This window comes from Mycteria americana, chromosome 2 (genome assembly GCF_035582795.1).
Source record: "Mycteria americana isolate JAX WOST 10 ecotype Jacksonville Zoo and Gardens chromosome 2, USCA_MyAme_1.0, whole genome shotgun sequence".
NCBI classification, from domain to species: domain Eukaryota; kingdom Metazoa; phylum Chordata; class Aves; order Ciconiiformes; family Ciconiidae; genus Mycteria; species Mycteria americana.
The window spans coordinates 133,667,305-133,695,164 of record NC_134366.1 but is presented as its reverse complement, the minus strand read 5'-3'; the positions used below and the strand labels follow the sequence as shown (position 1 = coordinate 133,695,164).

At 40.9% G+C, this 27,860-nt stretch overlaps 2 protein-coding genes across 3 annotated transcripts in view; one reads left to right on the top strand and one right to left on the bottom strand.

Annotated features, from left to right (window-relative positions):
- The window catches only part of NSMAF (neutral sphingomyelinase activation associated factor), a 41,158-nt gene extending 31,499 nt beyond the window's left edge, over positions 1–9,659 (top strand). The window contains exons 22-31 of one of the 2 annotated variants that reach the window (XM_075494704.1): positions 201–309; positions 1,705–1,763; positions 2,487–2,554; positions 4,215–4,282; positions 4,520–4,643; positions 5,402–5,485; positions 6,563–6,713; positions 7,080–7,182; positions 8,184–8,293; positions 9,287–9,659. In XM_075494704.1, coding sequence (XP_075350819.1) covers positions 201–309; positions 1,705–1,763; positions 2,487–2,554; positions 4,215–4,282; positions 4,520–4,643; positions 5,402–5,485; positions 6,563–6,713; positions 7,080–7,182; positions 8,184–8,293; positions 9,287–9,381 — 971 coding nt within the window. In that variant the 3' untranslated portion in view covers positions 9,382–9,659. The remainder of the gene's footprint in view (positions 1–200; positions 310–1,704; positions 1,764–2,486; positions 2,555–4,214; positions 4,283–4,519; positions 4,644–5,401; positions 5,486–6,562; positions 6,714–7,079; positions 7,183–8,183; positions 8,294–9,286) is intronic. The other variant, XM_075494705.1, reaches the window with a different exon arrangement.
- A 1,737-nt stretch (positions 9,660–11,396) lies between these two features.
- On the bottom strand, positions 11,397–27,111 carry SDCBP (syndecan binding protein). The gene is made up of 9 exons (XM_075494703.1): positions 27,037–27,111; positions 22,786–22,851; positions 19,817–19,895; positions 17,118–17,227; positions 16,651–16,809; positions 15,042–15,217; positions 13,630–13,801; positions 12,974–13,065; positions 11,397–12,105 (listed from the first exon to the last, which is right to left on the bottom strand). Exons 2-9 carry the CDS (start codon positions 22,834–22,836, stop codon positions 12,051–12,053), a joined length of 894 nt encoding a protein of 297 aa, XP_075350818.1. The 5' UTR covers positions 22,837–22,851; positions 27,037–27,111; the 3' UTR covers positions 11,397–12,050.
- Between the last annotated feature and the right edge of the window lie 749 nt (positions 27,112–27,860).

Here is a 27,860-nt window from a genome sequence, read left to right as displayed (position 1 = left end):
CCCATGCATTCGGGAAGGGATTTGGAAAAAAGTTAGTGATCTTGTCACTGTCTGCATTAGCCAAAAATTCTTGTTCCTGGAGTTCTGCATTATTTCTGTATGCTCATATTTATGTTTGCAACTTCAGCTACCTAGTTATTTAAAATCTATCTTTTTATTTTCTATTTGTGACGAGACTTTATTGTGGCATTTTATTGCAGTTTCTCCAAATGAAGAATCATTTGAAGATTTGACAGAAGAAAGTATAACACTTGCTTGGAACAATATTGCCAAACTAAAATTAGATGAGCATTATAAAATTCACAAAGAGTAGGTACTATTCCTTTCTTTTCACAGTCAAAATTGTTCCATTTAATTGGGGGGGTGGGGGTATCTGCATGTCAATCTGAATGATGGGTTAGGGTTTAAGGTAAATACTTTTCTTTGTGAGACAGCTCATTGATTTGGTTACACAAGATGAGTTTGAGTATATGATGGATTATCAATCCAGAAAAGGTATTTGTCAGCTTAATTTTTTTTGTTGTTGTTGTTCCTTATACAGCTCTAGAGCTAAGTTTGTTATCATTTTAGTACCTGAAGCAGATATTGATTACCCTTTTCTAAAACTGTGATAGCAGCAGCCAGATAAAGACTTCCATTTATTTATTTATTTATAACCCCAGGAGGATCTAACTTCTTTTTCATCCCATTTGATTTGAAAGGTTAAACCACTTAAGTTCAACTGCTGTACACCTTGAGCCATTGCTGTATGAACAGTTTGCCAAGTCTCCAACTATAGGTTTTCACTTAATCCAGGTACCAAACTACTGTTCTGATGGATTCCTAGGGAGCCACGAGTCAGCAGGGGCACTTCAGGTGAACTTTGAAAATACCTATCAATGAACAACAGCAGCTATATTTTAAAGAACAGATTTTCCTTTGGCCCCATCCCTTGTCTTAGTGGCTGGACTAGTAGGAAGATTTCGTACTACCTTGAGTGCAACTACTTTCTTGGTGACTGTAACCTAATCTAGAAAAGAAACATTCTCTTGTCCAGAAAACAAGGTAATATTCATAGTGAGAAAGGGCCTCTGTTACCAGGTTGTTAGGGTTAGGGAAATCCTGATCCCAAAAACAGACTTGAATTTCAGCTTCTGATTCTTTTTTCTTTTTTTTTTTTTTTTTTCTGAAGACTGCTGAGAAAAAAATAGAAGCAGGTCTGTATAATGGAATTTTGGCTGTGCAGAATGGTCTGTGCTTCCTAACAACTAACTCCCTGACATAAGCTATATGTCTAAATTTCTAGACTATAGTGACTTTGCCAGTGTCAAATTTGAGGAGAAAAGACATGCAAGTGCTGATTCCTGACACTTGAGGTATTCAGTATCTGCTTGTAGGCAGGTTCCTGACTCTTTTTGCAGCTAATCCCAAATTGGAAAGACTGAATGTGAAACTGTTTATCCTCTCACATGGCCATGTCCTTTCTGATGAGGATGAAGTTCTTGCCAAACAATATGGGGAACCTGTACTGGTGTTTCACATATTATATCAAGGTATATTTTTGTCTCTAGGCATATAAAACACCACTGTAGTGCTTTTAATCTCCTTGAATGTCTTAGCTCTTACAGAGATCAAATAACAAATTTCAACTATAGTCAATTTACAGTATGGTGGTTAAGTTTCAAAACCTATGAAATCACCTATAAGCTTACTTGTATTAAACAGGGCAATTACTGGAATAGCAGTCACTTGCAATGGGTCTTCTGTTTTCACTACATCCCAGGGTAAGTATTATTGCAGAGGTATTTACTAGAACCTGCAGTGTAAATGCAGGTTAATGTTTTGTGAACAAAATAGCATGAAACTCTGAAATGTAGTTAAGATTGAATCCCATGAATATCTTCACTGAGAACAAAATGAAGACAACATTAAATGCGATATTTCTGGAACCATTGAGTTCTGTATTTTTTTACAGTCATGAAAGGAGTGGCCCTAATCTGCCAAATTCAAGATTCTTGTTTTCACTTCATGCTCAATTCCTTCATACTGTTTGAGAGAATTTCAGTATTCATATGTAAAGGCTACTTCTGTTTGGCTTTTGGATTGTCACCTTTGCAAGTCACCTATTATAGAAATTAAGTTAAATATATCTTTCTTGTAATTAAATAGCTTAACTACATGAATTTGTTAATTTTTAGATCACTTTGACTCAAGGATTTTAATATTATCTATATCTAGGCTTGGGAAGGTGGTAATTTCTCCCTTTTAGATACCAGAGTTCTCTTAGAGTTTGATGGGCACAGGGGAGTCCATCTGTAACTGGTGCAAAACAGGCTAGTTCCAGGCTCAAGTCACAAGCTCTATAAAGAGTTTCTCAAAGACTATGAGAAACATATACCTACTTTTCGTAGTAAGATATTTTAATATTCAAACAGGAGCAAAATTCCTAGCTTCTATAATATAAAACAGTCCTTTTATCTTCTGTCTATTTTGTCCATTATCCCCAGATTCAACTTTGAAGATGTTTTCCAAAGAATCAAAAACAATCCAGAGAAGTGTGTCCTTTTCAAACATGGTAAGTTGCTGTCAAAATAAAAACAAGATCATTGGGAATCTTCTGAAAGCTACTCACAGAAATGGCTGTTAGCATACATCAATGCCTCTTTTCTTCCTCAGCCTACTCAATTGTATTGTGTGTGAATAATTTAGCAGAGTGAATTGAGACTCTCTGTCAGGCCTCTGGGGAGACAGAGTGCATTCTGCGAACGCGGGAAGGGAGCATTAAATGGTTGCACTTCTGTGTTAGCTCTGTTCTGAGTTACCCTGCTGTCCAGAGAAGGGCTTGTGGTAGACAAAGATAGTCTGTCATGAGCAGAAGAGTCTTCCTGAACAATCTTGAACTGCCATTGGGACCAGAATCACAAAGCTTAAATTCTGCCCATGCGCTCACATCCATCATTGCCTTACTGCTCCCAAGTGATTGAAGGCTATGAGTCAACCAGCAGAGGAAAACCAAGCACAGGGAGTGGAAGCTATGCTGGGTGCATTTGAGCCATCTTTCCTCAATGAGCAGTGATCTTAGCAACCTCTGAACAGCATTTTTCCCCTGCTTCTAAACCAGAACTTGGAAAGAGATTCTATATTTGATTTTCCATGCTTTAGCACAGTGGCCAGACCTGGGTCATAGAGATTCACTCCCAGTTGTCATGTTCAGAGTCCTTTGTTGAGGCAAGACGCTAGGATCTATCAGCCTTCTGTGTACCCTCGTCTCTAGAGGGAACAAAAAAGGCAAATGGGTTGCCCAGACAGAAGCCATAGCATGCTCTAATGGGTCCCCAAGTAAGTTGCAGGATCAAGACCCCATGGCCTGCCATGGCACACACTAGCATGTGAATCTAGATACAGCAATTCCTAATGCTTAGCCAAGGCAAACTTAGGAATGTCACTTCTTGGCACTGTAAAATTGACTTCTTTGCTGAATACTAAGCCAAAAGTCAGTTTTTCATGAAGAGGCCTTGTACGTGCTTTTTTGTTTGTTTGTTTTAATTCTTCCCTTGTCTAGTTTTAGCGCTGATCTGTTGTAGCAATGCTAGAAGCAGTAGTCTTTTTACAGTCCAGCAGCTTACTGTTTTTTTAGAACAGATCTAAAACATGACCAGTAATGATACTAGTAGAAGCACTGGGCTGATTTTTCTTTTTTCCTTGCTGCTTCCAGTGATGGTAATTTAACAGAGCAGCTGTCTGTAAAGCATGTTTCTTGTTGAGAATAGTAGAAATTAGATAGTTAAGTTTCTTGTTTGACAGAGCTGAGCTGCTAAGTAACTGTCATGGAGAACAAACATCAAAGGAAACCTTCATTTTTAGTTTCTGTTAGCTGTTTGCTCCTAGAATTGACAGTAGCTTACAAAATGAAGAGCTGACCCAGTTTCTCCCGAGTGAGGAATTGCATACCATGTCCTTGAAATACCAGCATTTTGAAAAAGGAGATCCATCAGTTCCACATGTATTTCCGAACTTCAGTGCTACCTTTATATTTACCAGGGATTAAGTATTATTGCTGTTCAGTGTCCAAGCTGTAAGGTTTTTCTTGATTAGGGTTCATATAACACCTGTATGTTGTGTGTATAGAAGGTTAAAATGCTGCTTGTTCTCCAAAAGCATGTTAATGTACTTCTGTTTGATTTAGGGTAAGAAATTGAACGCTACTTTTTTTTTTTTTTTCCTTTTTCTTACAGGCTTTGTCATCTTGTCTAATCTTACCAGGAGATACCACTGTCATAAGTTCTTCATGGGACAATCATATGTGTGTATTTATTTACTTCCTATTGACTTTATTGAATTAAATGGAGTGCTTTGGTCATTATGTTTATGGGTTTAGATAATGATACAGAAATTCATTGTTAAAACACAGTGTCTATATTTCTACTTTTTTCAGTAGATTTCTGTTAGAAACTGTAGAAGCAAAGTTACTTTAATCTATTTAGAGAAAAACATTAAAGTTTTCCGAAGACGTAATGCTTTTATAACTTTTTCCTCTTAGATATTTTTATTCGATTGCATTTGGAAGACAGCAAGACATCTTAATGGGACATGATGATGCAGTCGGTAAGATCTGTTGGCGTGATGGGCGTTTATATTCTGCATCTTGGGATTCCACTGTGAAGGTTTGTATATGGCTTTGTATTCAATAACTTCAATAACTATTTATGGCTAGCACTTTGTAATATTCAGCCAGCCAAATGCTTTGGAGTGGATGTACCTGTTGTACTAGAATAATAACTTAGCTAGTATCACAGTAAGTTTGTTTCTAGAATATCTTCTTCATTTAGCTTTCTCTCAACTCTGTTTCAAAGCTGAAGTGTTACTTTAAAGAAACTTCATTCATTCTAGCTTACTCTAAATGGGGGAGCTTTGGAGGCAAACTGTATTTGTTGGAGGAACTGCAATGTTTCGTGACCTTGGCTGGTGATTCTGTTTGCTGAGTGGAGTAGGCTTCTAAAATGTTTAATATTTTTGTAGCTTATGTTCTTCAGCTAAGTGGACCAGGAACTTGCTAATCTAAAGAGCATGCCTACAGTTAGGTGGAAAGATAATTTGGAAGTTAGAGACAGGAAAGAATTTCCCAAAGCCTTCCGTGTATGGCTTTTTGGTAAGTATACATTCAGTGCAGTGATATACCCGTAGTTAGGTAGGCCTCTGTAAGCTATCTGGAATCAGCATAGTCATGTTTAATATGTGGCTCTGCTTAGGGTAAATGACTTCAGGTGCCATTTCAACTTCAGGTTGCTGTATTCTACCATGTAGGCAAGGCCCACAGTTAACACAAGCAGCCCTCCTTGTAATGTGAGAATTCAATACTGAAGAAACTCATCCAGACTTACACTACTGCTTCCTTGAGCAAACTTAAATATCTGTGTTGTAGGTGTGGCACTGTGTTCCTGGAGAGACCTTGAGCAATAAAAAACACCACTTTGAACTGCTTGCAGAGTTAGAACACGATGTTAGTGTAAGTATGTGGACAGAGTATAGTGTAAGTGTAAGAGTATAGAGTATAGTGTAAGAATCTCAGAATATGAAAATTAGTTGCTCATTAAAGTCAAAGTCAAGATCTAGTGGTAAAGCACAAGGATTGGGTTAGGGGGCTGAGGCGGTGTGTTGTTTTGGGAAGCGTGTGTGTAGGGGTTTTTGTTCCGTTTTGGTTTTTTTGTCTGATGTGTCCTGCACCAGTGCCCCCTGCTTCCCTGGTTGAAAGGTCTGCTTCTGGGGACTGAAGCAACAGCATAAACAGAGGTTTCTTAATTTGTCTTGCTCGGCTTGTATGCACAAAGTTCCAGGGGGGACAGCAAGGACTGGGGTTTTTGCTTGCTTCTTTGTTTTTGAAAACAGACTAATGTTTTTCAAGTATTTTCATTGTTACAGCTTCTTTATGTAGCTTTGCCAAAGGCAAGCAAATGAAAAAGAATTCCTCTAACTTGTTTACCGTGCTATAAAATAGATTAATGAATTTCACTGTAAATATATAAACACATTGTGTGCAGTGAATCATAAATGTGTAACTAACTGCACTTTTATTTATAGCCTCTAATGTCACTCTAGTAGGGTATTTAGAATTACTGTGTTTTAAACCTTCTTAATAGTTAGTTTTTTAACAGGTCACAGCATAGGCAAATACTGAAACACTTCTGATGATAACATTTAAGAACTGTACCCCAGAGAATTGGAAACAACTGATGGCTAGGGAGTTCTTTAAAAGTAAAGAAGAATTTTACCCTTAAGGCTAAAATCTTGCATTTAGATGGAGAGTATGGGTACTAAACGTAGTCTGAAATGTCAGTTTACATTTCTGATTCTGCAAAGAAAAAGTATTTTAAAATATCATCAAAGGGACCTATCTTTTACTTTTTATAGGCAGGATTTTTAATAATTGTACTTAATTAAGGATGTTGCAGAATTAAATGTAAAAGCTTTTTGTAAATAAAATATCATCTTATGGATAATGGGCTTGCTTTGTGTATGTTTAAAACCTGTCTCAAGATGGCTTACATGAAAGAATAAGAAAATCACGGGATGTTTAACTTCCTAGGTAAATACAATTGACCTTAATGCTGCAAATACTATACTAGCATCTGGAACCAAAGAGGGTACCATTAGTGTTTGGGATGTTACTACAGCAACAGTGTTGCACCAGTTGCCATGTCATTCTGGGACCGTGTTTGATGCTGCTTTTAGTCCTGGTATGTTGGATTTCAGTTTTTCGTATGCACTGTTGGGAGTTTCAAAGGGAATCTTATTCCTGGTATCATGTAACACTACTTTAAGGGGGATGGTGAGATGCTTTGGATTGACATGTGTCGCCATTATAAAGAATTTATTAATTGTACATAAGGCCATACTAGACTGTAGACCAGTGGTCTAGATTCTAAACCAATTTTGTTTATCGTTGCTTGCTTAAAGACTTAATTTACAGTAAATTATCTATAAATAAGTAGGCCAGGCAATGTCACATCTAACATGCTGTATCGCAGACTGCTTTGGTAACTAGAACTGAATGTCTAAACATGCTTTTTTGTTGTTTCTTTTCGCATTTTTCTTTTGTACAGACAGCAGACATGTACTCAGCACAGGAGAGGACTGTTGTTTTAAAGTAATAGATGTACAAACTGGAATGCTTATATCTTCTGTAACCGCTGATGAGCCACAGAGGTAATTCTGAGAACATACAGATTATGAAGCTGCATGGCCGATTTAGTTAACTGTGGAGATGCTTGATGGTTGGTGATAGCAGAATGGAAAGAGCAGTAGTACCGGCAACTTTGTTTCATTGAATTACTTTTTAAAGTGCAAAGGCTGACATCCTAGCTTGGTGTGTGCATTATGATCAAGCCTTCCAAACTGGGACAAAACCAAACAAGTATCTAAGTAAATAACTCATGGTTTTTTTCAACAGCAACTTTAACGTCCATAAAAGATAATGGGACCTGTAGCTAACCAGCTCTTCCAGCAGCTGAGCTACTGAAATTTTTAACAAGGAGACAGTTCCTTTACTTGAATTATCTCTGTCAATAATCTTGATTTTTTTTCTTCTTTTTTTTTTTTTTTTGCAATGCTTCCTTTTTGTTTTGATAAGCTATGAAAAGTTTGGCTATTATAATTAGAGTGATCACTTTTTTTCACAAACCAAAATGCATACAGTTCTTTATCGTTTACCAGGTAAACAGATGTAAAAAAATAGCAGCCATACATGGAGTATGCTTGTTGGTTTCTTGTGTGTGTATACATAAATATATATGTATATGCATGTGTATATATATATTTTTTTTTTCTTCAGTTATTTCCCTGAAAGTCCTCTTTGCACTTCAAGTGATTGTTTCAGGCACATGAAGTGACAGAAGTGAAAGTGATGGCTCGTGAGAGCACTTGAGTACCATACACACCTGACTGGGTCCTCTTCTGTTACGGGAATATGTTTCATCCTTCTGCCAGGGGAAGGTCTGGCTGGGTCTAGGGCAGTCAGAAGAGCAAGTTTGGGTCATGACCCTTTTAAAATACTTTGGGAATAACCGTTCCAGAAAGACTGTGTTAAAGGGTAGTTTCCTTCAGTTTCATACTTCCATTTTCAATTCTTTTTGGCTTAGTCAGTTTGGAAATGTTTGGCGCTCATTATACAAAAGCTTGAAGTGAACTGATTTCAGACTTACTTGCAGGTGCTTCAAATGGGATGGAAATACCATCTTATCGGGAAGTCAGTCTGGTGAATTACTGATTTGGGACCTTCTTGGAGGAAAAGTTATTGAAAGAATCAAAGGACATACAGGTATGCCTGAACTATTCCAGTTCTCAAGTTGAATGGAAGATTCCTCTGTTCCAGCTCTGTTAGTATTGAAAAGTTTGAGAGTCATCTGTTCAGTCAGTGGGCTGTTCTTGATGTTAGTGTTATCTGGAACAGCAGAACTAAAAGTAGGTCCATATGAGCCTCCTAGGAAATTTAATAACATTGGAGGAATATTGCTGTTTACAAGACTGACCAAAGGTAAATGACTTGAGATTTTTCTAATTCACACAACATCACAAAAGTCAACATTTTTCTGCCTCATAGCCCTAATAAAGTATAGTATTAGACTGTGTTGTATACTTTGTCAAAGTCCATGCAGACTGTGAGTCTAGTGAACTTCACTTAATTTGTTGATAGAGAAATTTGTTTTGGATGGGGAGTTATAGGCTTCTTAAATGTATCTGTATAGTCTTCAGTACATCAGCAACCAAAATGTGTGAAGGAGAAAAACTATCTCAGTTTTACTCAGTTTGGTTTTTAAGGCTGCCTTCATGAACAGTTATTTCAAATTTACCTACTATAAGCTTGTACTCTGGAACTTGACCTATATAGAGATCATTCTGTAGCAAGAGGAATCTGTAGAAGTGGGCTTCTAGGCATATGCTAGATGTGAATGCACTTCTAATATGAGAAGTCCAAATGGCAGAGTGAAAAATCTCATTCTAGAGAAACTTCCTCCCCTTATCCCCATGAATCCTTTAGCCAGTGCACCATCTGCATTCTACACTGCAACTGACATTGTCTCAGCTGACTTTGGGTAGTCGAGGGACAATGTAGCATGAGATCTTTACTGTGAATAGGAGCTGCCACCTAGAAGCCTACTAAAATTCTTTTTAGCATATGTGGTATCAATGTAGTCCAAACTAATGATCAGGTGATCCTAAACTCTCTTAAAAAGATCTGTTCATCATCTCGAGTACCACTTTTATTTGCATTTGGATTTACTTGTTTGGTTGGTTTTTTTTTTTTCCCCAGGTGCTGTAACATCCATGTGGATGAATGAACAGTGCAACAGTGTTATTACAGGAGGGGAAGACAAACAAATCATGTTCTGGAAACTGCAATACTAAGTGCCTTTCCCTCCAGACATTTAAATGAACTCTTATTTTAAACCAAACCTTTTGAAGGAACTTAACTGTGTGCAATGATGGCTGCTGAAGTTCTACCAGATAGGAAGCTTTGAACTACAACTTTCTATGTTATGGTGACTTCACAGAGAGCTCTTAACTTCCATAGTGTATGCATTTGTTTTTCCATGGACTGTCATACTGAAAATGCTTGTCTAAAATAATATCTGAGATAAAATTAAAGACCTATTTTTCTGTAATTAAAGAGCTCTTAACTTGCAGTCATTGTTTGATTTATACAGAATGCATCATAGCATGCTGTTTCAACTAGTTTCAAAGAAGCATTTGCATTCTTAAGAAGTCTTTAAGGATGCTTGCAACTTAGTGCTGTATCTCATGGCATAAGGTATGTACCTCTTGTGTAGTAAACCCTTCTTCCTAGTGAAGACATGTATGATGGTGAATACTACTTTGAACACTTACTGCTGAGGCAGCTGTTGGTCTGAGCAGTGGTCAGTCTAGTCTACTATCTGGTCCCCAAATGTGGCTATTTGCAAAGGCATAGAGAAGAGTAAGAATGTATTCTGTATTGCTTTTTCATATTGAAGAACAGCACTAGTGTCTGCTCCTAAGTAAAAACTGGTTAGATGTGAAGGTCAGCATTTCAATAATACATTGTTTTGGGCTCCAGGGATTTCATAGCAAAGCAAACTAGCTTGCCAAGAAACTTAGAGATGACTGCTACAGGCCACAGGTCCTGTGCCCATAAGGGTGAACCATGCCAATGCTATGTGAAGTCACCAATTACTGCCAGTAAGTGCTTGCCACAGTGATTCCAGAGACATATCATTAGTAACCAAACAATGCAATTAAAATGGCTCCCAGGATGAGTTTGAGCACCACTACAGCCTAAAGTAGTGTAATGGTTTTCCCTCAGTTGCCATAACTGAGGAATTCCTTTGAGAAAGAGGAGGCTACAAGACAGACTCTTCTTGACAGGCACAGCTGAGCTTATACTGCTAAACTAATCAGTAATCCTAGATTGCACAGCTGAAGCCAGGAACAGAGCTTCTGCACAAAAAAAAAGGAAATCACTCACCACAACTGGTATTTAACTTCAGATCACTTAACTTCTTAAAGTCTCAGTTGAATATGCCTATGACCTGGTCTGGTGGGTTGACCCCAGCCAGCAGCTGAGCCCCCACTGAGTTTTCTCATTCATCTGCCCCACAGCAGGATGGGTAAGAGAATCAGAAGGGCAAAAGCTAGGAAAATTTGTGGGTTGGGATAAAAGACAGTTTACTAAGTGAAGAGGAAGGGAAAAAAAAAAGTGATGCAAAGGCAATCAATCATTCACCACCTCCCCACCAGCAGAGTGATGCCCAGCCAGTCTCCAAGCAACAGCTACTTTGGAAAGACTCCCCCCAGTTTATTGCTGAGCATGATGTCAAATGGTGTGGAATTTTCCTTTGGTCAATTTGGGTCAGCAGTCCCAGCTCTGTCCCCTCTCAGCCTCCTGGCCACCCCCAGCCTACACACCAGGGGCAGGGGGCAGGGGACAGAAGCAGAAAAGTCATTGACCCTGTGCAAGCACTGCTCAGCAACAGCACAAACATTGGTGTGTTATCAACACTGTTTTAGGCACAAGTCTCAAACACAGCACCATACCAGCCGCTATGAAGAAAGCTAACTCCATCCCAGCCAGACCCAGTACACCCAGCAAGCTGCAAACAGTTTTATAAGGAAATTGCCACTATACAATTAGTATGTCTTGTAGAACAGCAGGCTGCTATCCCACATATTAAGCTGAAGGTATGAAAAGAGTCAAGCATATCTTGTCTAAAGTATCCCAGCTCTACCCTTTTAAAAAGTTTCAAGATTGTAGGCAGTGAGCTTATTTAGAAAGCTGTTTTAAACTGTACTTCCTGTCTTGTCTGTGTTGGTGGTTGAAACTGACCTCAACTAAACAAGCCTGTCTTAGCTCATCTTAAGAAGTAAGCACACGCACACAGCGTATCTAAAGTTTCAGTCATTTATTTGGTTATTTCCAAATCCTTAATAACATGGTTAAGGCAAGAGATAAGCATATTAGTTACAATTTGTATAACAAGTAATAAAAAGATTTGAGTATCTGTACACTACTTTGATTTAATATGCTTACTGAAGGATGCCTTTAGCTATATTCAGCTTAGCTGGCATTCTTGTGTAAACAGTGTTTACTAGAACAAAAAATTAACTAGTACTAGCCATACTTCTAATACACTATTTCAAATCTACAGAAGCGGTAAAAATACTCATTTGTCTTAAACATACAAAGCACAGCATTGTTCTAGGTAACAACACGTAACTTTGCAAGTGATATCTGGTTGCTTTAGTTGCAATGGCTTATAGTAGTAGTAAACTAGATAAGACCTACGAAAAGAAGTCATAACACAATTGGAATTTCACATTTGTCAAGCATATAAGGCTACAAGTTTTACAGTTTGTGAATAAACAAGATATGTTGAACTGTAACATTCCCAGCCATTATAGATGCAAATGCTTGATGCAGCATATCTTCTCTTAGCCTCCAGAAAGGCTCATGTGCAGAAGAAAAAAATCACTGAGTATAATAGCCCAAGTTTAGTGGAATCATCATTATATATATGTACATACACATATATGATGCAAGTTTAGACTTCAGGAACAGAGTGATCCATCAGGCTTTTCATAATGCTAGTTGCCATCCTAAAGAAAAGGAAAAGGCATTCAGTTTTGTAAGACAACTGTAGAAGACCACTACAGCTTCTGATCACTGTATCTTTGTCATTGCTAGCCCTTTAATACCAGTTCAAAGTTGGCCTTTTCCTCCACTATTTTTGACAAGTATGTTGCTACAGAAAGCTGCACCAAACTGCACACACAGAATAGAAGCCCACAATACTCGATGGTTTTATTAGTAGAGGAGCTGTGTTATCAACATCTTTCAGGATGTGGGCATGTGTGCAAGCAGAGTAGTATCACAAGTATGAGGGAAGGAGGGCAGGGGGAAAGGTGGCTGTTAGACTGAAAACTGTTTTGTAGAAAGAGCATGCCAAGTGGGGGGGGGGGGGGGGGAAGAGTCAATTATACCTGAAGCATTATTAATTTCTAGCAACTTCAAACCCATATTTTTGCAGGAGAGATTTAGCTGTAGAAAGCCACCGCTGCCAAAGGATTAGAAGAAACCAACTATATCCTGCCAAGAATCATGGTTATGTCACCAGAACTAGTTGCACTAGAAACATTTTAGTTACAAGGTAACAAATATTTTTGTTATCCAAATCCTTGAAAGTTCTTGGGAACTCAAGTGTAGTCAAATTACATTTAGAAAAGGGTTTTTCAAGAGAAGAAAAGGCAAAGTAGCATCACTAGCATATGAATAGTTTAAAAACAGAACTGATACACACCAGTTTGACAAAAACATCAGATTAACCAAATTTTCAGACTCCCCCCACCCCCTCTCCAGCATTCATGTTAAGTTTGTAATGAGGTCTTATCATTTTATTTAACCTGCAAAAAATAGTCAGTCAACTTGATTATAATTAACACCATGGCTGCTTTGTTTATTACTTACCTCTTTATTATGTACTCATAAATGCTGGAAGGCATGACAGTAATGGTCACTACATTTCCAGCTGTTGCCAAGATGTCTGCAATCTGGGGGTCCTGTTATTAAACAAGAAGTCTTATGAGCAACATTACTCAAGCTGACTAATAAAGTTAAAGTGCTTTTTCTAGATACATTTCATGCAGCTTAAGAGACCCACAACTCCTTGCGTGGAGTATTTAACCTTCAGGGCAAATCACTGAACCTGCAATACCACTTCATAGATGCTTGGTTACCAGTCTCTTGCACGAACTGACTAGAGAAGGGATACAGATGTTATACACGGAATTCCTACTAGAATTTGACACAGGCTGGCGGGAAGAAGCTTATTCTTTTGTTTTGCCAGCAAAGTTAAACTAAAGATAAAAATTGAGGGTCAGCCTAGCCAGGTAGAGGCAGAGGAGAAGAGAATGAGTTGCCCTGCTTACAGATACAAAACTGCAAAGAAGCCTCAAAACATACCTGTCTCTCCAATCAAGTTAAGTTGCCTCTCGTGACTTACTTCCTTATTTTATGAACATTAAACAATATATTACAATCCTTTTCCCTCTCCAAAACACAATTACTATACACACACAAAAAGCTCACAGCTATCCACACCCACCACACACTACTTATTTTACCTTCAATCCAATTACGTTCTGGCCATTAATTTCACAGATGTTGTGCTCTGTAAGAAGTCCATTTCTCGCAGCAGAACTGTCTTTCACTATTGAGGTTATTTTTCCATTCTTGAATATGAAACCAACGTGCCCTGTGCTGTCCTTATGCATAGTAATAATTCGTTCAAAAGGCCTATAAGACATTTAAAATGCAAAACCGTGTTTTCAGTCTACTAAACCACAGAAAGAACCACACATTATTTTAGCACCTTTGACTCACAAAAAGTAATTGTACTCTAAAAGACTCATACATCAACTACAATGAGAAGTAGTTGGTTTAACTTCATTTTGTTAATATTGTTATATTACTGTATACTTGTTTATAAACCTTACATGTTTTCCCTGTTCTACAGACATTTCACCATCTGGGTTAACAATAATACAAGAGTCCCATACAACACCCACCCACCACAATAACCAAACACACACAAATGTCTATTAAAAATTAAGTTTTCTCTACAAATGTTACAAGGTAGATAAAATAGTGCAGGCAGTTTTAAAAACTGTAGGTAGACCACAGGATTCTGGAGTACAAGGCTTCCCCAACAACATTTCTACTGCTTTACAGACAATAAAGCTTTAAACTGTGTCTTAAAAAGCTAGTAAATCGAGGAAGGGGGTGAGGAGTTGGGCACAGAAGTGGTAGACGGAGCAGGGAATCTACTACCACAGCATTTTGATACAATACATGATAGAAGTAGCATGCGCTCCACTGGGTCAACCTTGGTTCTTAAACAAGAATGAACACTGAAAAAGCTTCGAGACGTGTACCTAGTCATATCGCGTATCATCTGTCTTCTCATAGCCTACAGACTTTATGCTGAATCTGACCTATTACTACGCTATACAACTAGCTACAAGCTCATTATTTAGTACAATTAAAAATCTGTATTGGTTCATCAAGCATACTTTTAGCAAAACTGGCATTAATTAATACGTAAGCAACAGAGTTCACAAGAAAACTCTCATGCTAAATAAAAATGCAAATGTATTAATTAATACAGCAAATATTTTGGTACCCTTTTTTATTGCTTTTTCAATTAGTATAAGCAAAAGTCAGGTTGTGCCCGAAAAAAAGCACAGAACTCTTGAATTCAGAGTTTAAATTTGACTTGTGCTATCACTCATTAGTTTACCTTGAAAAATGTTATGCCTCATCATGCCTGGGCAAGTGTGCACTGGAAGTTTACAAGTTAACGACTATTTTGACTGTTCCCCACAAAAGGGAGCATTTCTGAGGATCTTTGCTATTGAAGCACATGGACAAACAGATTTTGTTATGCCTGCAGTCCTGCTCAAGCAAGGGGAGACCCAAACCCCACAGAATTACCCCAAGATGGATAATGACAATCCATATGTGCAGTTGGCTTTACCTGTCCCGAATGATCATTGAAATCCTTTCTCCTGAAGCCTGTTTCAGAACTTTATGTGCTTTATCAGAACTCCATCCTGCACAGTTTTCACCATTGATCTGCAGAACTTGGTCCCCAAACCGCAGACCAGCGAGGGATGCTGGAGAGTTTGCCTGAACTAATTGGACAAATATACCCTGCAAAAGAGAAAAAAAAGGGGGGGGGGGGGGGGGGGGGCGGGGAGGAAGTTCTTCCTTAAAGGTGAAGACCAGTGACAGAACACACAGCCCTTTTAAAGTTTCTCATTCTCTATGTAATACCAACCAAATGGACAGAAGGACTTGCTAATTAGCTCTCCTTAAGAGGCATTTTTGAAATTTCAGTCTGTTTCTAGATGTCTAAGAGAATGACAGATAATTAATGCTAGCATAAAGTTCGGACAGGGGCAAATCCGTTCTGTCTAGATCTCTAGACATTAAAAAAAAAAAGACATGAGCATAACATTAAAGCCTTACTCAAGGGGTTTATACTATTCTGTTTTAAGAAGAAATCTAAAAAACTGGATCAAGACAGACTAGTGGTAAATTTGCTTATCTCCTTGTGCATTTAACTAATAATTCCTTTGCCAGATAAAGTCTATATATAGCTGGAGAAATAGATCAGCAATGCTGAGAACTCTATGACAGATTTTTCTTCTTTCACAACCCCATTAGTTTTCAACTTTTTATGATTATGACTTGCTAGCACCTCAGGTAAAAAACCAAGGTGTTAGAAAACTATTTCTAGTCAAAGTACCCCTAAAAACAAAGTAAAGCATACCAATTGTAGATAATACCTTCGGGGGGAGGGAATTAAAAACAAACAAACAACAAAAAAACCCACACCACACATGCTACTCTAAGGAAACCCCAGCATTTCCTGGGTTAGGAGAACTACAAAAAGCACTTTAACCCTATATATATAGAAACCTTGAGTACAATTTTTTTAAAAACATTCAGATTAAATGGCCTTGCCAAAAAAAAAAAAAAAAAAAAAGGAGAGTAGCATTTTCCATGTTGAGAATCAAAAGATAATGAAACAAAGAAGCTCCAGAACAGGTTTAAGGATCTTCTTGCAGTTATGTTCATGTTAAGGGAAACTTGAAAAAGCCTACTCTGAAATTACTCTTTACATATAGGTAAGATGACACCCTCACTATCCTTACTTTTCTCACCAACAAGAAATTGCAAGAATCTATAAAAGAGGAGCTACTTCTAAGCCATGGGCAGTTCTCTGCGTACTGCTGAACTTTAAGTACTGCCCAGTGTTTCCACAAAGATAGAGACAAGAAGTCTTGAACTGCTAACAAGTATCACAGCAGCTCTGCAAGGACAATTTCATGCTCTAAAGTGAAAAAAAAAGTTACAAGTATTTTTCAGGTGTTATAACACATGGAAGTAAATTGCCACTGTAAATTTAGATCCCAGTGCAGACAGCTGGAAATCCAGTTACTGATCTAATGAAGGATTTTAAAATTCTGATAATGGATAAGCAAGCATTATACAGAAGACCATTTTGTGACCATACACTTCACTACTAATTTAATCCAGCAGTAAGATCACTATAGGCAAAAGCAAGCTTCTATACGTACGTTGTCAACAGACTTAAGGCGAAGTCCAATTTTGCCATCTTGATCTTTACATAAAATTGCTTCACGGATGCCTTGCTTAATTTCTGCTCTGCGAATTCCAATATCATTTCCAGTGACTGGAGCTACCATGTAATTAGTAGAAGGTCGTGTTACCAGTTGCTGATTAAAACAAAATAGCCAGACAACTTAGTTTCAACTTTTTTAAATAGCTATACAGTTTATATGAAGCGACATTTAAAAAACACCACCAACACACAAATTAAGTCACACCACCAGCTCTTCCCCCCAACACTGGAAATATACTGCCCAGTTTAAGGCCAGATTAAAACAGGCACTGTTACTTAAAACAATTCATTTATCAGTTAAGTACGGTACTTAAGACAAATAGAAGTCTACTCTCTAGAATGCTAGATACACACTTAGTCTTTATACTTTGGCTTTCTAAAACATGCTTGACTGGTACATACCCCCTGTGGCTGAGCAGTGGCTGCCACTAGTAAGTTTCTCTGCACCTCCTCCTCATTGAGACTCAGGCCCATATACTGAGAAAGTTCTGGATACAGTCTGGGGTATAAGCCTATCGAAATAAAAACAAAACAAAAAACCCCTGTCAATACCATTGTTGGTTTAACAGAACAAGCAGTTACCACTTTCATATGTACAATTACTTCAGCAAATCTTGTGCTATTGTAATGTATTTAATTTGAAAATTATGACGGAAGACCCACTTGAATCAGGACTGCTATTCCAGCCCAGCTTAGAAAAGTAACCAGACAAGCAGCACTTCTGAGACAAAGAGCTTACAGAGAACTTTTAGTTTCAGTTTCTTAATTCACCCTGTTACAACACAAACATTAGGCCCACGGTGATACATTCCAAAAACATTGTTGTACTGCAGTCCATGAAGACATGCCCTTGCTCCAAAGCTTCTGGGTGATTAGTGGGGAACTATTCTCCCTCCCACCCCCAAACCAGGTATGCTGGCGAACACACACACACACACACACACACACAGTGACCTTCCCCCAGGCGCAAGACAGCACTCGCAAGAGGCATCCATGCCAAGGACGTGCTGGATCCCAGGCATGGTAAAGTTTCTGCAGAAGATAGCCTCCTGGCTGTAAGGTCCACAGTGCAGTCTGCTTTAATAAAGTAGCTGTCATTTTCACATAGCTTCAAAATGATGTTGTTTTAGACATACTTCTCACAACAAGACAAAACAAACACAGCCCTTGAAGTATCCAGCAGGAGATTCCTCTACGCCTGAGAGGAGCAGGGTGCAGGGAGTGGGAGGAAAGGAAGTTAAACTGACAGACTTGTCAGACCCTGAGTCAAACCACTCTGGAAATAAGCTTGATATCGCTCTTGACATTCCACAGATAATTAACTGGTGCCATTTAACAAGCATCAGTTACAAGAACTCTTAAGAGTCCACCCATCGTTCTCACCGAATCAGTGGGGACAGAAAAGGCTGCTCAGAGAGCAAGGTGGTGCAAGGGACAGCCTTGGAAGAAAGCAGGCTCTCCAGTTCACAAAGCTCAGGTTTCTTGCGTTCATTTATGGGTACGTGTATAAAACCAGCTGTTATAAGAATCCACATTTGATCAGAAATGGAAAGTAAGTTTTCTGGGAAGGAACAAAGGTCATTGCAAGGTGAATTCCAGTACATACGAGAGACTTTTTTGCTCCTTAATACTTTCAGTGGTCAGGTTTGCATGCTGCTTCACATGAGAGCTGTCTGATCTTGTTTCCGGATTGATATATCAGCTTGTAGTTTCACCAATATTGATTAATAGGCTTCTAATGAATATTTCTAATTTTGCTTGTGTCTTCAAGCCCCTAGGATTATACACAATTAATGCTGCATAAGACTTCTGCAGCTACTCAATTTTTCTCTTTTGCTCTTCATCGAAGACCACAACACAGGATGCATCTTTGCTGGGTGTATTACATTCTCATTCAAAACAGAGACACCTCCAAACAGCAGAAAGCATCCAAAAGCTCCTGATGTTGTATATTCTCCTGCCTCTGCCAGGACAGAGGTATTCTCAGCAGGTTTGGCACACCCTGTAGACAGTGTAGGCCTCCCTTCCTTTGGGATATATAGAGTGATTAATCCCTCTTCAGCCACACACAGCTCCTGAGCAATTCACACACAAGGTGATGTCAAAATTACGTCATTTGGCCAGCACACACAAAAATTGCAGGAGAATTCAAACTCCGGACAGCAGAAGAAATACTGCCAAGAAGGGACTGCTGAAGCAAACTTAAATCTGGTCTGTGAGGCTAGGCCACGTAAGTATCTATTTCAGAAAGGATCTACGAGAGGTAGCTCTCTGGTAGCTCTCTCCTGCCTTAAAGTCATCTCTGACACACCAGTGCCAAGAGGAAAACTGGAGACAAAGTTACATCCACCAAGCTCTAATATCTGATCCACCAGCATTCTTGACAGCTGTTCCAGCACTGCTGCTGGGCATGCTGGTGACAGGTTTTAGGCCTTAGACCAAGCGTAACTCACTAGCCCAGAGCTCTGAACTCAAGACATATCTGTGCACCTTCATGGATGCAAATGTGCATGGGAGAAAAGGAGGAGAAATGGGTACAAGTCATTCAGCTTTAGGTCTGATGGATTTCCCACCAGACATTTGATCCCAAAATCTGCTGGAAGCTTTATGTTCATAGCCTGACAAGATTGAGTTCTACCTTCCTGGGCATTTCTCTATTGACAGAGATTCGTGTTTGTTCCCAAGCAAGCTCATATGGAGAGCAAAGGCACTCAGACTCATGCTGCTCTCTAAAGCTTACAAAAACTACACTTAATAAATAAGGACAACTAAGTTTTTGAGCTAAGATTTAAAAAGAGCTCAAATAGTACCAACAGCATATCTTGTTATGTTAGGCTTACTTGGAAAAGGTTTCAAAAAGTTAGGAGAAGGGTTATTGTGTGCCACAACTTCCTTTTAAGCACTGTTTTTTGACTCCCATAGCACCTCTGACAAGGTGGTTTGGGGCAAGTGGGGGGGGGCACGGGCCTTTCCAAAAAGGCATGGTCTCACCCTTAGTAAATAGGATTACATATTTATAGGTAATTTTGACAGTACTGTAACTTTAGGCTTTCATAACTGCTTTCCACAACATCAAGATACTATACAGTACATGAGCTTACCTCCATCATGAGGAATAGGAGCAGAAGCTTCAGACAAGATTGCTGGATTAGCTGGATTTGAAGAAAAGGCAGTCTGAGCCTAAAAGCAAAGAAACTCACGTATGTTACCTTGTACAAGAAAAATCTATGAAATCTTTATTATGCAGCCAGGAGACTAAAGAGCATAAGATCTCCTTAAAAGACATATTCACCTTGGCTGAAAAAACATTATAACTTTAAGTTTTAAGGTATGACCTTTGGCAGAGTGTTTTGTGATTACTTTTTTTCAGCTAGATAGCAGCCATTTTTCTCTCTTCACCATTTACAGACATTATTCATGAGTTCTGCCACAGTCCCTTGTAGGTTGCAAGTTAAGTTCCACACAGTCCAATGCTACTAGTTTAATACCTTCTGAAAGAAATGGACCTTCCAAGATGATTTTTCTGCAGAAGTTGCCACTACAGTGAACACACTAAGCTTAGTTTCTATATTGCTTACTGACTCACAAACATAAGGGACTATATTAAAGTAAGCCAGTTTCCTTCCTCCTCAATACCTCAGCTACTACTTTTTTGGCCTTGTGTAATCATGACCAGTGAAAAACACTGCCTCACAGAGACCTGTTAAGTGTGATGGAAATAGCTATCCCAATAGCTTCCCTGAGGTTGAACGTCAAAGGTGGAGGGGAAATTACTAAACGTATAGTGAAACATTATGCTGAACAGGACGCATAAATCATCTAACACAACATGACAGTCAAATTACTTAATGTTTTTAAGGAAATCATGCTTAAAAATAGAAGACTTCGTAGTCCTGTACTCTCCAGGAAGCTGTTTTTAGAAAAAAGTTTCAGAGCAAGAATGACTCATTATTTATCAGTATCAGATGTATTTAGAAAAAGAGTGTCCAACTCAAATGCTGGACAAAAAGAACAGGTTAGAATATTTAATGTAACAAGTCCTTTTGTTTTAACCAGCAGTCATTTTAGTCTCACTCACTTGTTGTGGATACAGACTTTGTCTCTCAGTACTCTGCCCCCTTTCTCCTAAGAGTGCTCTCAGACATATTTAAAGGGACAGCATTTTTATAATGCACTTTTTGGGAGAGGCAAATAATTTAGCCTTTGCTACCAAAAGTATCAGTGCAAATGGAATGGCTTACTCTTGAAATAATGGTATTTAGCAACGACAGTATTTCCTTCCCTTCTCTCACAGATGGACTCAGTAGACAGCCCATTACCCTCCTAGTTCCTACTACAGTCGGTAGGAACGAGATGCTGTCACAACTGCTGAAGGGCAATTGTCCCCATTGATGATGGCAATAAGAACACCCGAGCCTCTACACTGGGGATCTGTAACCGAATGCTCTGGGCTCTACCTCCCTTCTCTCGCACCCCCACACAAATTTTCTCATAAGCCATCTTGCTTGACAACCCACTCAACAAGTGGTAGAAGTTTGTGAAATCCTAACTTAAACTTTGAGTGGACACTCATCTTTAAATATGACAGCAAGCATCTGTCCCACATGAACCGATTTCCAGAAAACTGACCTTTGAGCTTACAGTGTCACCAACAATTAAACAAGCTTAACAGAACAATTTGTTATGCTCCTTATAGAAACCTCTGTAGGGTTTACGCTTATTTCTCTGTGACACACCACAAGAGGCTACAGGTGTCATCACACGAACAAGGCACCCTGCCCAAGTTCATAAGCCCTGCTGAGCATATGGGCAAGATGACGTACAATAAGGGTTCCTGCTCTATAAAATGACAGAACACATACACATGGTTCAAGGTTTACAGGACTCAGCATAGCAATACCCTACTTTCATTTCCTCACTGCTTCATTCAGTGGTCACAAAAGTTAAGCAGTAGAAAGACCACATTTAATATTTTTAATTGTAATATATAAACTCTAGCAGTTGGTCTTTAAAAGGCCAAAGGAGCATATTCTGGCTCCAGTCTATTTTTTTTTTTTTTCCAGTTCAGCATTACCCGACTGTAGATAAAGGACTTCAGTAAGATAAGAAGAATGGGGTGGGCAGACATGACAAGGAGAAATCCCAACACAGCACCCACAACTTCAAGAGCCCCACCCCACACATACAAACACAGGCGAGAATGAGGCACTCCACTGTGGGACAGCACAGGAGAGTTAATAAGCTGTTCTGTGCAGTTTGCTTGATTGCTTCCCAATGAGAAGGACAAGGACAGAAGCAGCAGCCACTTTAAAATGCAGTATAACTCATTGCTGTTGTTTAAACTGGGAGGAAATCCAGTTTAAGCTTAGGAAAGAAAAATGGAAGCTAGGTAAAATGCTGAAGAAAGCAAGGAAACTCCTCGTAAAATACATTCATGTCAAATTTTTCATGGAGTTTTTATCCATTAAAATGTTTTTCATTATTTTGTTTCACAGATTTTTTTTCATCCTCACCCTGTCTAATAATAAAGCTACCAGTATTCTTACACATAAAGGGTTTTACACAAATGTGATAATCTTGGAAGTATAGAGAGAACTGGTCACTACCATGAAATAGCTAAAGGACAAGCCTGTGATTCCAGATGACGTTAAGAGAGCCAGTGCTCTTTTTTTGTGCCCAACTGACCATGAAAGCTTTCTGCCACAGGTTTGGACACTGGGAATGAGACCCAGCAGGTTTACTAGTTCAGTCAATACCTATTCATCACATCAGAGCTGAAGTATGGGAAGAGACTGATTATGTTTGTCTACTTAAGACCAAGTATGTATACTTCAAAAAACCCAAACATATCAACACATTAAAGATAAATGACTATAAATGAATATATAAAAATAAATATACCCAACAGTGGTAAAATGAGCATTAATCACATTATATCAAGCTACAAAGTAAACAGTTTGTCTTTCCCCTTTTAGAATGCAATGGTAAAACAAACTCTCCCCTTCCCTGGATTAGATATCATCAGATATATTATCATCATCAAAACTCATCTTAATAAAGCCCACCATACCTGAATAACTTTGTCCACCTTCAGATCTTCCAAGGAAGGATAGAGAGACATTTTGATGCAGTCTCACTGGGTAGAGGGAAGACAAAAAAAAAAAGGGGGGGGGGAGGGGGGGGAGAGAAGCAAACAAACAACAGGGTTAACCATCAGAGATATTTACTTAGGACTACAACTTAAAAAAAAAAAAAAAAAAACCACAAACACACACACCCCAGATGTAAAGCATTAAATAAGTGATCTGTGACCTGCAAGCCAGTTGATCTGTGACCTGCAAGTCTTAGCACTACAGATAAATTCCATTAAGACTACCCATTTAATCTATTATCAATAATAGCCTTTGCATAATAGGCTTTATTTAATATACTTAGTGTTGTCAACATTTAGGTCTCAACAGTGAGAAAACCTATACAGAGAAAACATTTCACAAGAAGTATTGCAAAGGCAGACTTTAGGAGGCCAGAATGCAAGGATGATGAGGTTTAAGAGGAAAAATATAATCACCTTCAAGAGGAAAAATCTAATCACCTTCCTCCTACTGCTCCTCCCAACTAGGACAGTATTTTATATAGAAGTGCGGAAGCTTTCCCTCTGTTATCCAAAGTACTTAAAGACTTTCATCAGTTCTGATGTTCCAGTAAGAAATCACTAAAGAGAACTGGCTTCCCATGTCCATTTGCAACACATTAATTGCAGCAAGAGACCATAAAGCAGCCAGATTCAGTCAGCAGTGAGTTTCAAACACACAGAGGCTTCAGGCTGGCTCTCATGTGATGTTGGGAGAGCCCTGTGACAACTTATCAGGAAGTAATAAAACAAAAAAGCCAAGGAAAAGAAAACAAGCAAAAACAGAAATCCCACTTCACATGATCCTCTAAGGCACCACGCTGACACCCAGCTCTGCTAGAGCCAGGCACCTGAGGATTTGGAAATCTCATTTTCCAGAGCTCCTTCACTCACATTCTCAGTGAGGTACTTTTCAAAACTATAATAAAACATTTCACACCAACATATGGGAACATTTTAGTAGCAGGAAGGGGGGAGAAGAGACAGAAACAGAAGACAACAAAATGTGATACAGTTTTGGAAGTTATACAAGGCACTGAGAACACAGTTAATGAGGCAGCCCTATTAAAAGCTTTCAGTTTGGGGATTCATTTTCTCATCCAAAGAGTAGTTTAGAGGTCCTTATTAGTGTAACAACTTCACAATAATTCCAGACTAAAAGTCACACTACACAAATCCTTGAGCTACTGCTTCTCTTCATGCAGATATTAACCTGGTTTCTAAAAAAGCGACACACACTGACACCTAATGTGATATTGCAGTTACACAATAGACATCTCTTCATATTACACGAAGGTCATCAGCAGCTTTTCTACTTGTTCAGCAGAGCGCCTGACAGCTCTAGTATCATGTCAGACTACAATTAAAACTTCAAAAAAGCATGCCCTAAATGTGACAGAGATCTAAACTGCGAACGCGTGGCCAGTTATGTTGTAATAATTAATTGCCACTGACATTTTTGACTAATTGTTGCAACTAAACCAAACATAGTTGAAGCCTGGAAACTTTGCAGGTTAAACATACACATTTAAAACCAGTTCAAAGTTCTGTTTTAATCCAGCATTGGCCTGAAACAATCAAGTGCTTTTGCTCATCCAAAATGGGTAATAGCAAATGCAAGCCCAAGCCCGGCAAACCCCTCACTCAGGTAAGCAGTGCCCAGATGCTGCATTCTGCTGCTGACACCAGTCAAGCATCAGACTCACCATCTACTTCCACACTACAGCCACTCTAGTACATTCAGGTGCTGGTCCAAGCACTGGCACACATTCAAAGCCAGCGCACAGGCAGGAAAAGAGGGCAGGCCAAGGACAGTGCATTCCCAAAGGAGTCACGCCACTTCAGCGTGATGAGGGGCACAGGAGCAGCATTTTGTGGATGATGAGCTCTGACATCCAGACAGCAGCGGAGCACAGCACAGGGTCTGCTAGGTCCCTGGTCCCAGTGACCAGCTTCCACGCTGCAAACCCCAGCGTGTTTACACCTTGGCCAGCTTTCGTTCTCCTCCATAGAGCAGTCTCACTCTGCACGTGATTACTGGTGACATTTGTCAGACAGGCAACCTCAATGTTCCTCTAGTTTACAAAGAGGAGCATAGTGCTTTCTGTAGAAAAGTATTAGCTAGGCTAAACATATATTAGTTCTTGGATCACATAAGACAACACTCCAGCAGCTTATCCTGCCACTTCACAAACCCCCAGCCACCTCCCCTCCCTATCCAAGGGCTCACAAACCCAAGCGTTTGTCACCAGTACCAAGGAGCTGCCAGGCTAGCTCCCTCCTTGTAATCTCACCAGTTACTATTTTTGGTTTTCCAACTAAATAGCTAGAATAACTGTCACCACTGCAATTGCATTCAGTGAACTCCTAACTTTGCATATGACATTTTCAATTTCTGCACAGGCAGATGTAGCAAGTAATCCTCCTTAGGTAAAGCAAGACCCACAAAAATACTGTATTTAGTTTAAAACTATGACCTTTTAATAACAATTGCCACTGTCAGGGACCACCGGTAATCGCAGGAAGATCTTGTCCACGACTTCTGTGCAATGTTATTCACAGTATAAACAAGAGTTTCAGCAGGCACTGTAACGGCTTTAGGCACCAGGGAGCAGCTACCACAAAATGTGAGTCACCTCCTCTCCTCTCTTAAAAATCTACACTGACACCACAATAATTTTCCTTGATCATTTCCATATTCCTCTTGTGAGGAACACAAGTGTTTAGGAAAGCAAAAGTGAAAACCAAAGGAAGAGCGTGGGGCAGGAGGGAAAGCTGTAACTGAGCTAGCAACCCGCAAAACCCAGTGATGAAGACCTCACCCCGTTTCTCAATACCCTTGGCTGGGAAGCCCAACCACTGGCACCCGTCAGCGTGTCCCACTACGCAGATCCTGTTTACCAAAGGGAAGTGCTGGGCCACTGGCTGGACACCCATGGAAGGGCTGCACTCGTGACACCCTGGGGCTGCCAGCAGGAAGTCTTGCAGGTGGGAGTGATCCAGAACGGCCCTCGGTGGCACGGCTGGAAGGAGATGGGCTTCCCTCTATGCTCTCCAGGTCAGAAACCACGGAGCTGAAGGCAGTGTGGGATCCAGCTCCACCTGAAGCCTGGCCAGCCTGTAGCAACTGCTGTCTCTGAAAGCAGCAGCAGCCAATACTGGGGGAGAGGGGTAAAAAAACCAAAACAAAACAGCCACCCACAAGTGTTTTCTGCCTGTCGCCCACAGAGAGATTACAGCAGGCCACAAAGCCAGCACCTATACCAAAACACTGGCTTCCACTTCCCAAAGAGTTAGAAACCTATCAACCATCAACCTATCAATCATCTTTAAAGCAGATCCAGGACAAAACTTCCTGGAGGTCAGGCTGAGACATCAGGAACCAAGCAACTGTTTTGCAAGACGCGTTCTCCACTAATAACTCAGTGTCTCCCTTCTGATACATACCTAATTAGCCTCTGAGCAACTGCTCTCATTACGCATTTAGCTCTAAAATCTGCTGCCTCCATTTCAGACCTGAAGCAGGGGTTGCTTGCCCGAAAAGGCACGTCGCACCCATTCCACCCCTGCAGCAGTAGTTAGCCACGCTAAAAAGAAAGTAATACAAATGCCCTAGTCTCCTTACGGGAATTGCCCGAGAAGTACCGTCCTTACGCAATGACCCCGGGGCCTGAACGAGCGGTCAGAGACAACCCACTACCGCGGGAGAACGCGGACACAGACAGACACGCAGGCGTTTATTTACTCGCCGTCTTCTCTGGGCGCGGCCAGAGGGACCCCTCGGGCAGGCGGGACCCCTCGGGGAGGCGGCGCCTCCGGCCCAGCAGCGGCCGCTCCCCCGGCCGGCTCCGGGGAGCGGCCGCCCCGGGGCCCGACGACGCACGGCCCGAGCCGGCCGGCAGCGCCGCCCCGCAGGAACACGACACGGCTCCCCGGCGGCAGCGGGGACAACCGCTGCCCTCGCAAGCGGCACAGCGAAGCCGCCGCTTCTTCCAGGCTCTCCCCGCAGCCGGCGCGGCACCGGCCTCCCCCGCCACGCCCCCTCCCCGCTCCGCCATGCCCGGCCGCCGCGCCCGCAGCCCCCCCCTCCTCCCTCCCCTCACGCCGCCGGGACGGGCCGCCGCCCCAGGCCCGCACACAAAGAGCGGCGGGGGAGGGGGCCCCGCCAGCCGGCCCTAGCCCCTCCTTTACCTCCGGCCCAGGCGGCGGCTGCCCTTCGTCGGGGCCCTCAGCGCGGAGAGGGGCGGCGGCAGCGGCTCCCGTACGCCCCGGCAGCGCCGCTATGCAGGGAGCGGGGGCGGGGGCGGAACTGGCCCGGCCCCGCGCATGCTCCGGCGGCGGCGGGAGGGGGCCGGGGCCGGGGCCGGGGCCGGGCCCGGGCCCGGCGGGCGGGGAAGGGGGGGCCGGGGTGCTCCGCCGCGGCTGTGGGGCGGGAAGGCGGGCGGCGGTGGCCCAGCTCCGTTAGAGACGGCCCCCGCTCCCCAGCGCGGCCTGCCACGCTCCCCTCTGGTCGCTGGCTTTACTCATGCGATGGCTCGCCACTGGCAGTCTTCATTTTTGCACTGCCTTTTCGTCAGTCATTGGCCTTTATTGGTTCACAGCTGCCATCTTCATGAAGGAAAAAAGTATCCTTTTTCCACGTCTTTTTCTTTTTTTCCTGTAATACAGCACGCTCTGCTAACTGTGTCGTATCGGCTTTGTTTTGCGTGTTTCCCGGCCGGGCGTTGGCGAGTTGCGACACGCCAGAGCCGCGGTGACCACGTCACCACCTGCCGCAGAGCACATCCCCTGGGGAAGCTCCCCTGGAGAAACCGTGGTGTGAAGCGTACAGCGACAGGGAAGCCCCGTAACAAGCTCGGAAGGAGGTTTTCATACTCAATTACCACATTTTGTATAATTATTTATATAATTATTCCACAATTATTCCACATTTGCCTTATTTATAGCATGAACTTCTCTAGCATCCATTTTCAGCCTTTCAAGTCCTTCTGTGGTAGACTGCCTGTTGTCAAATC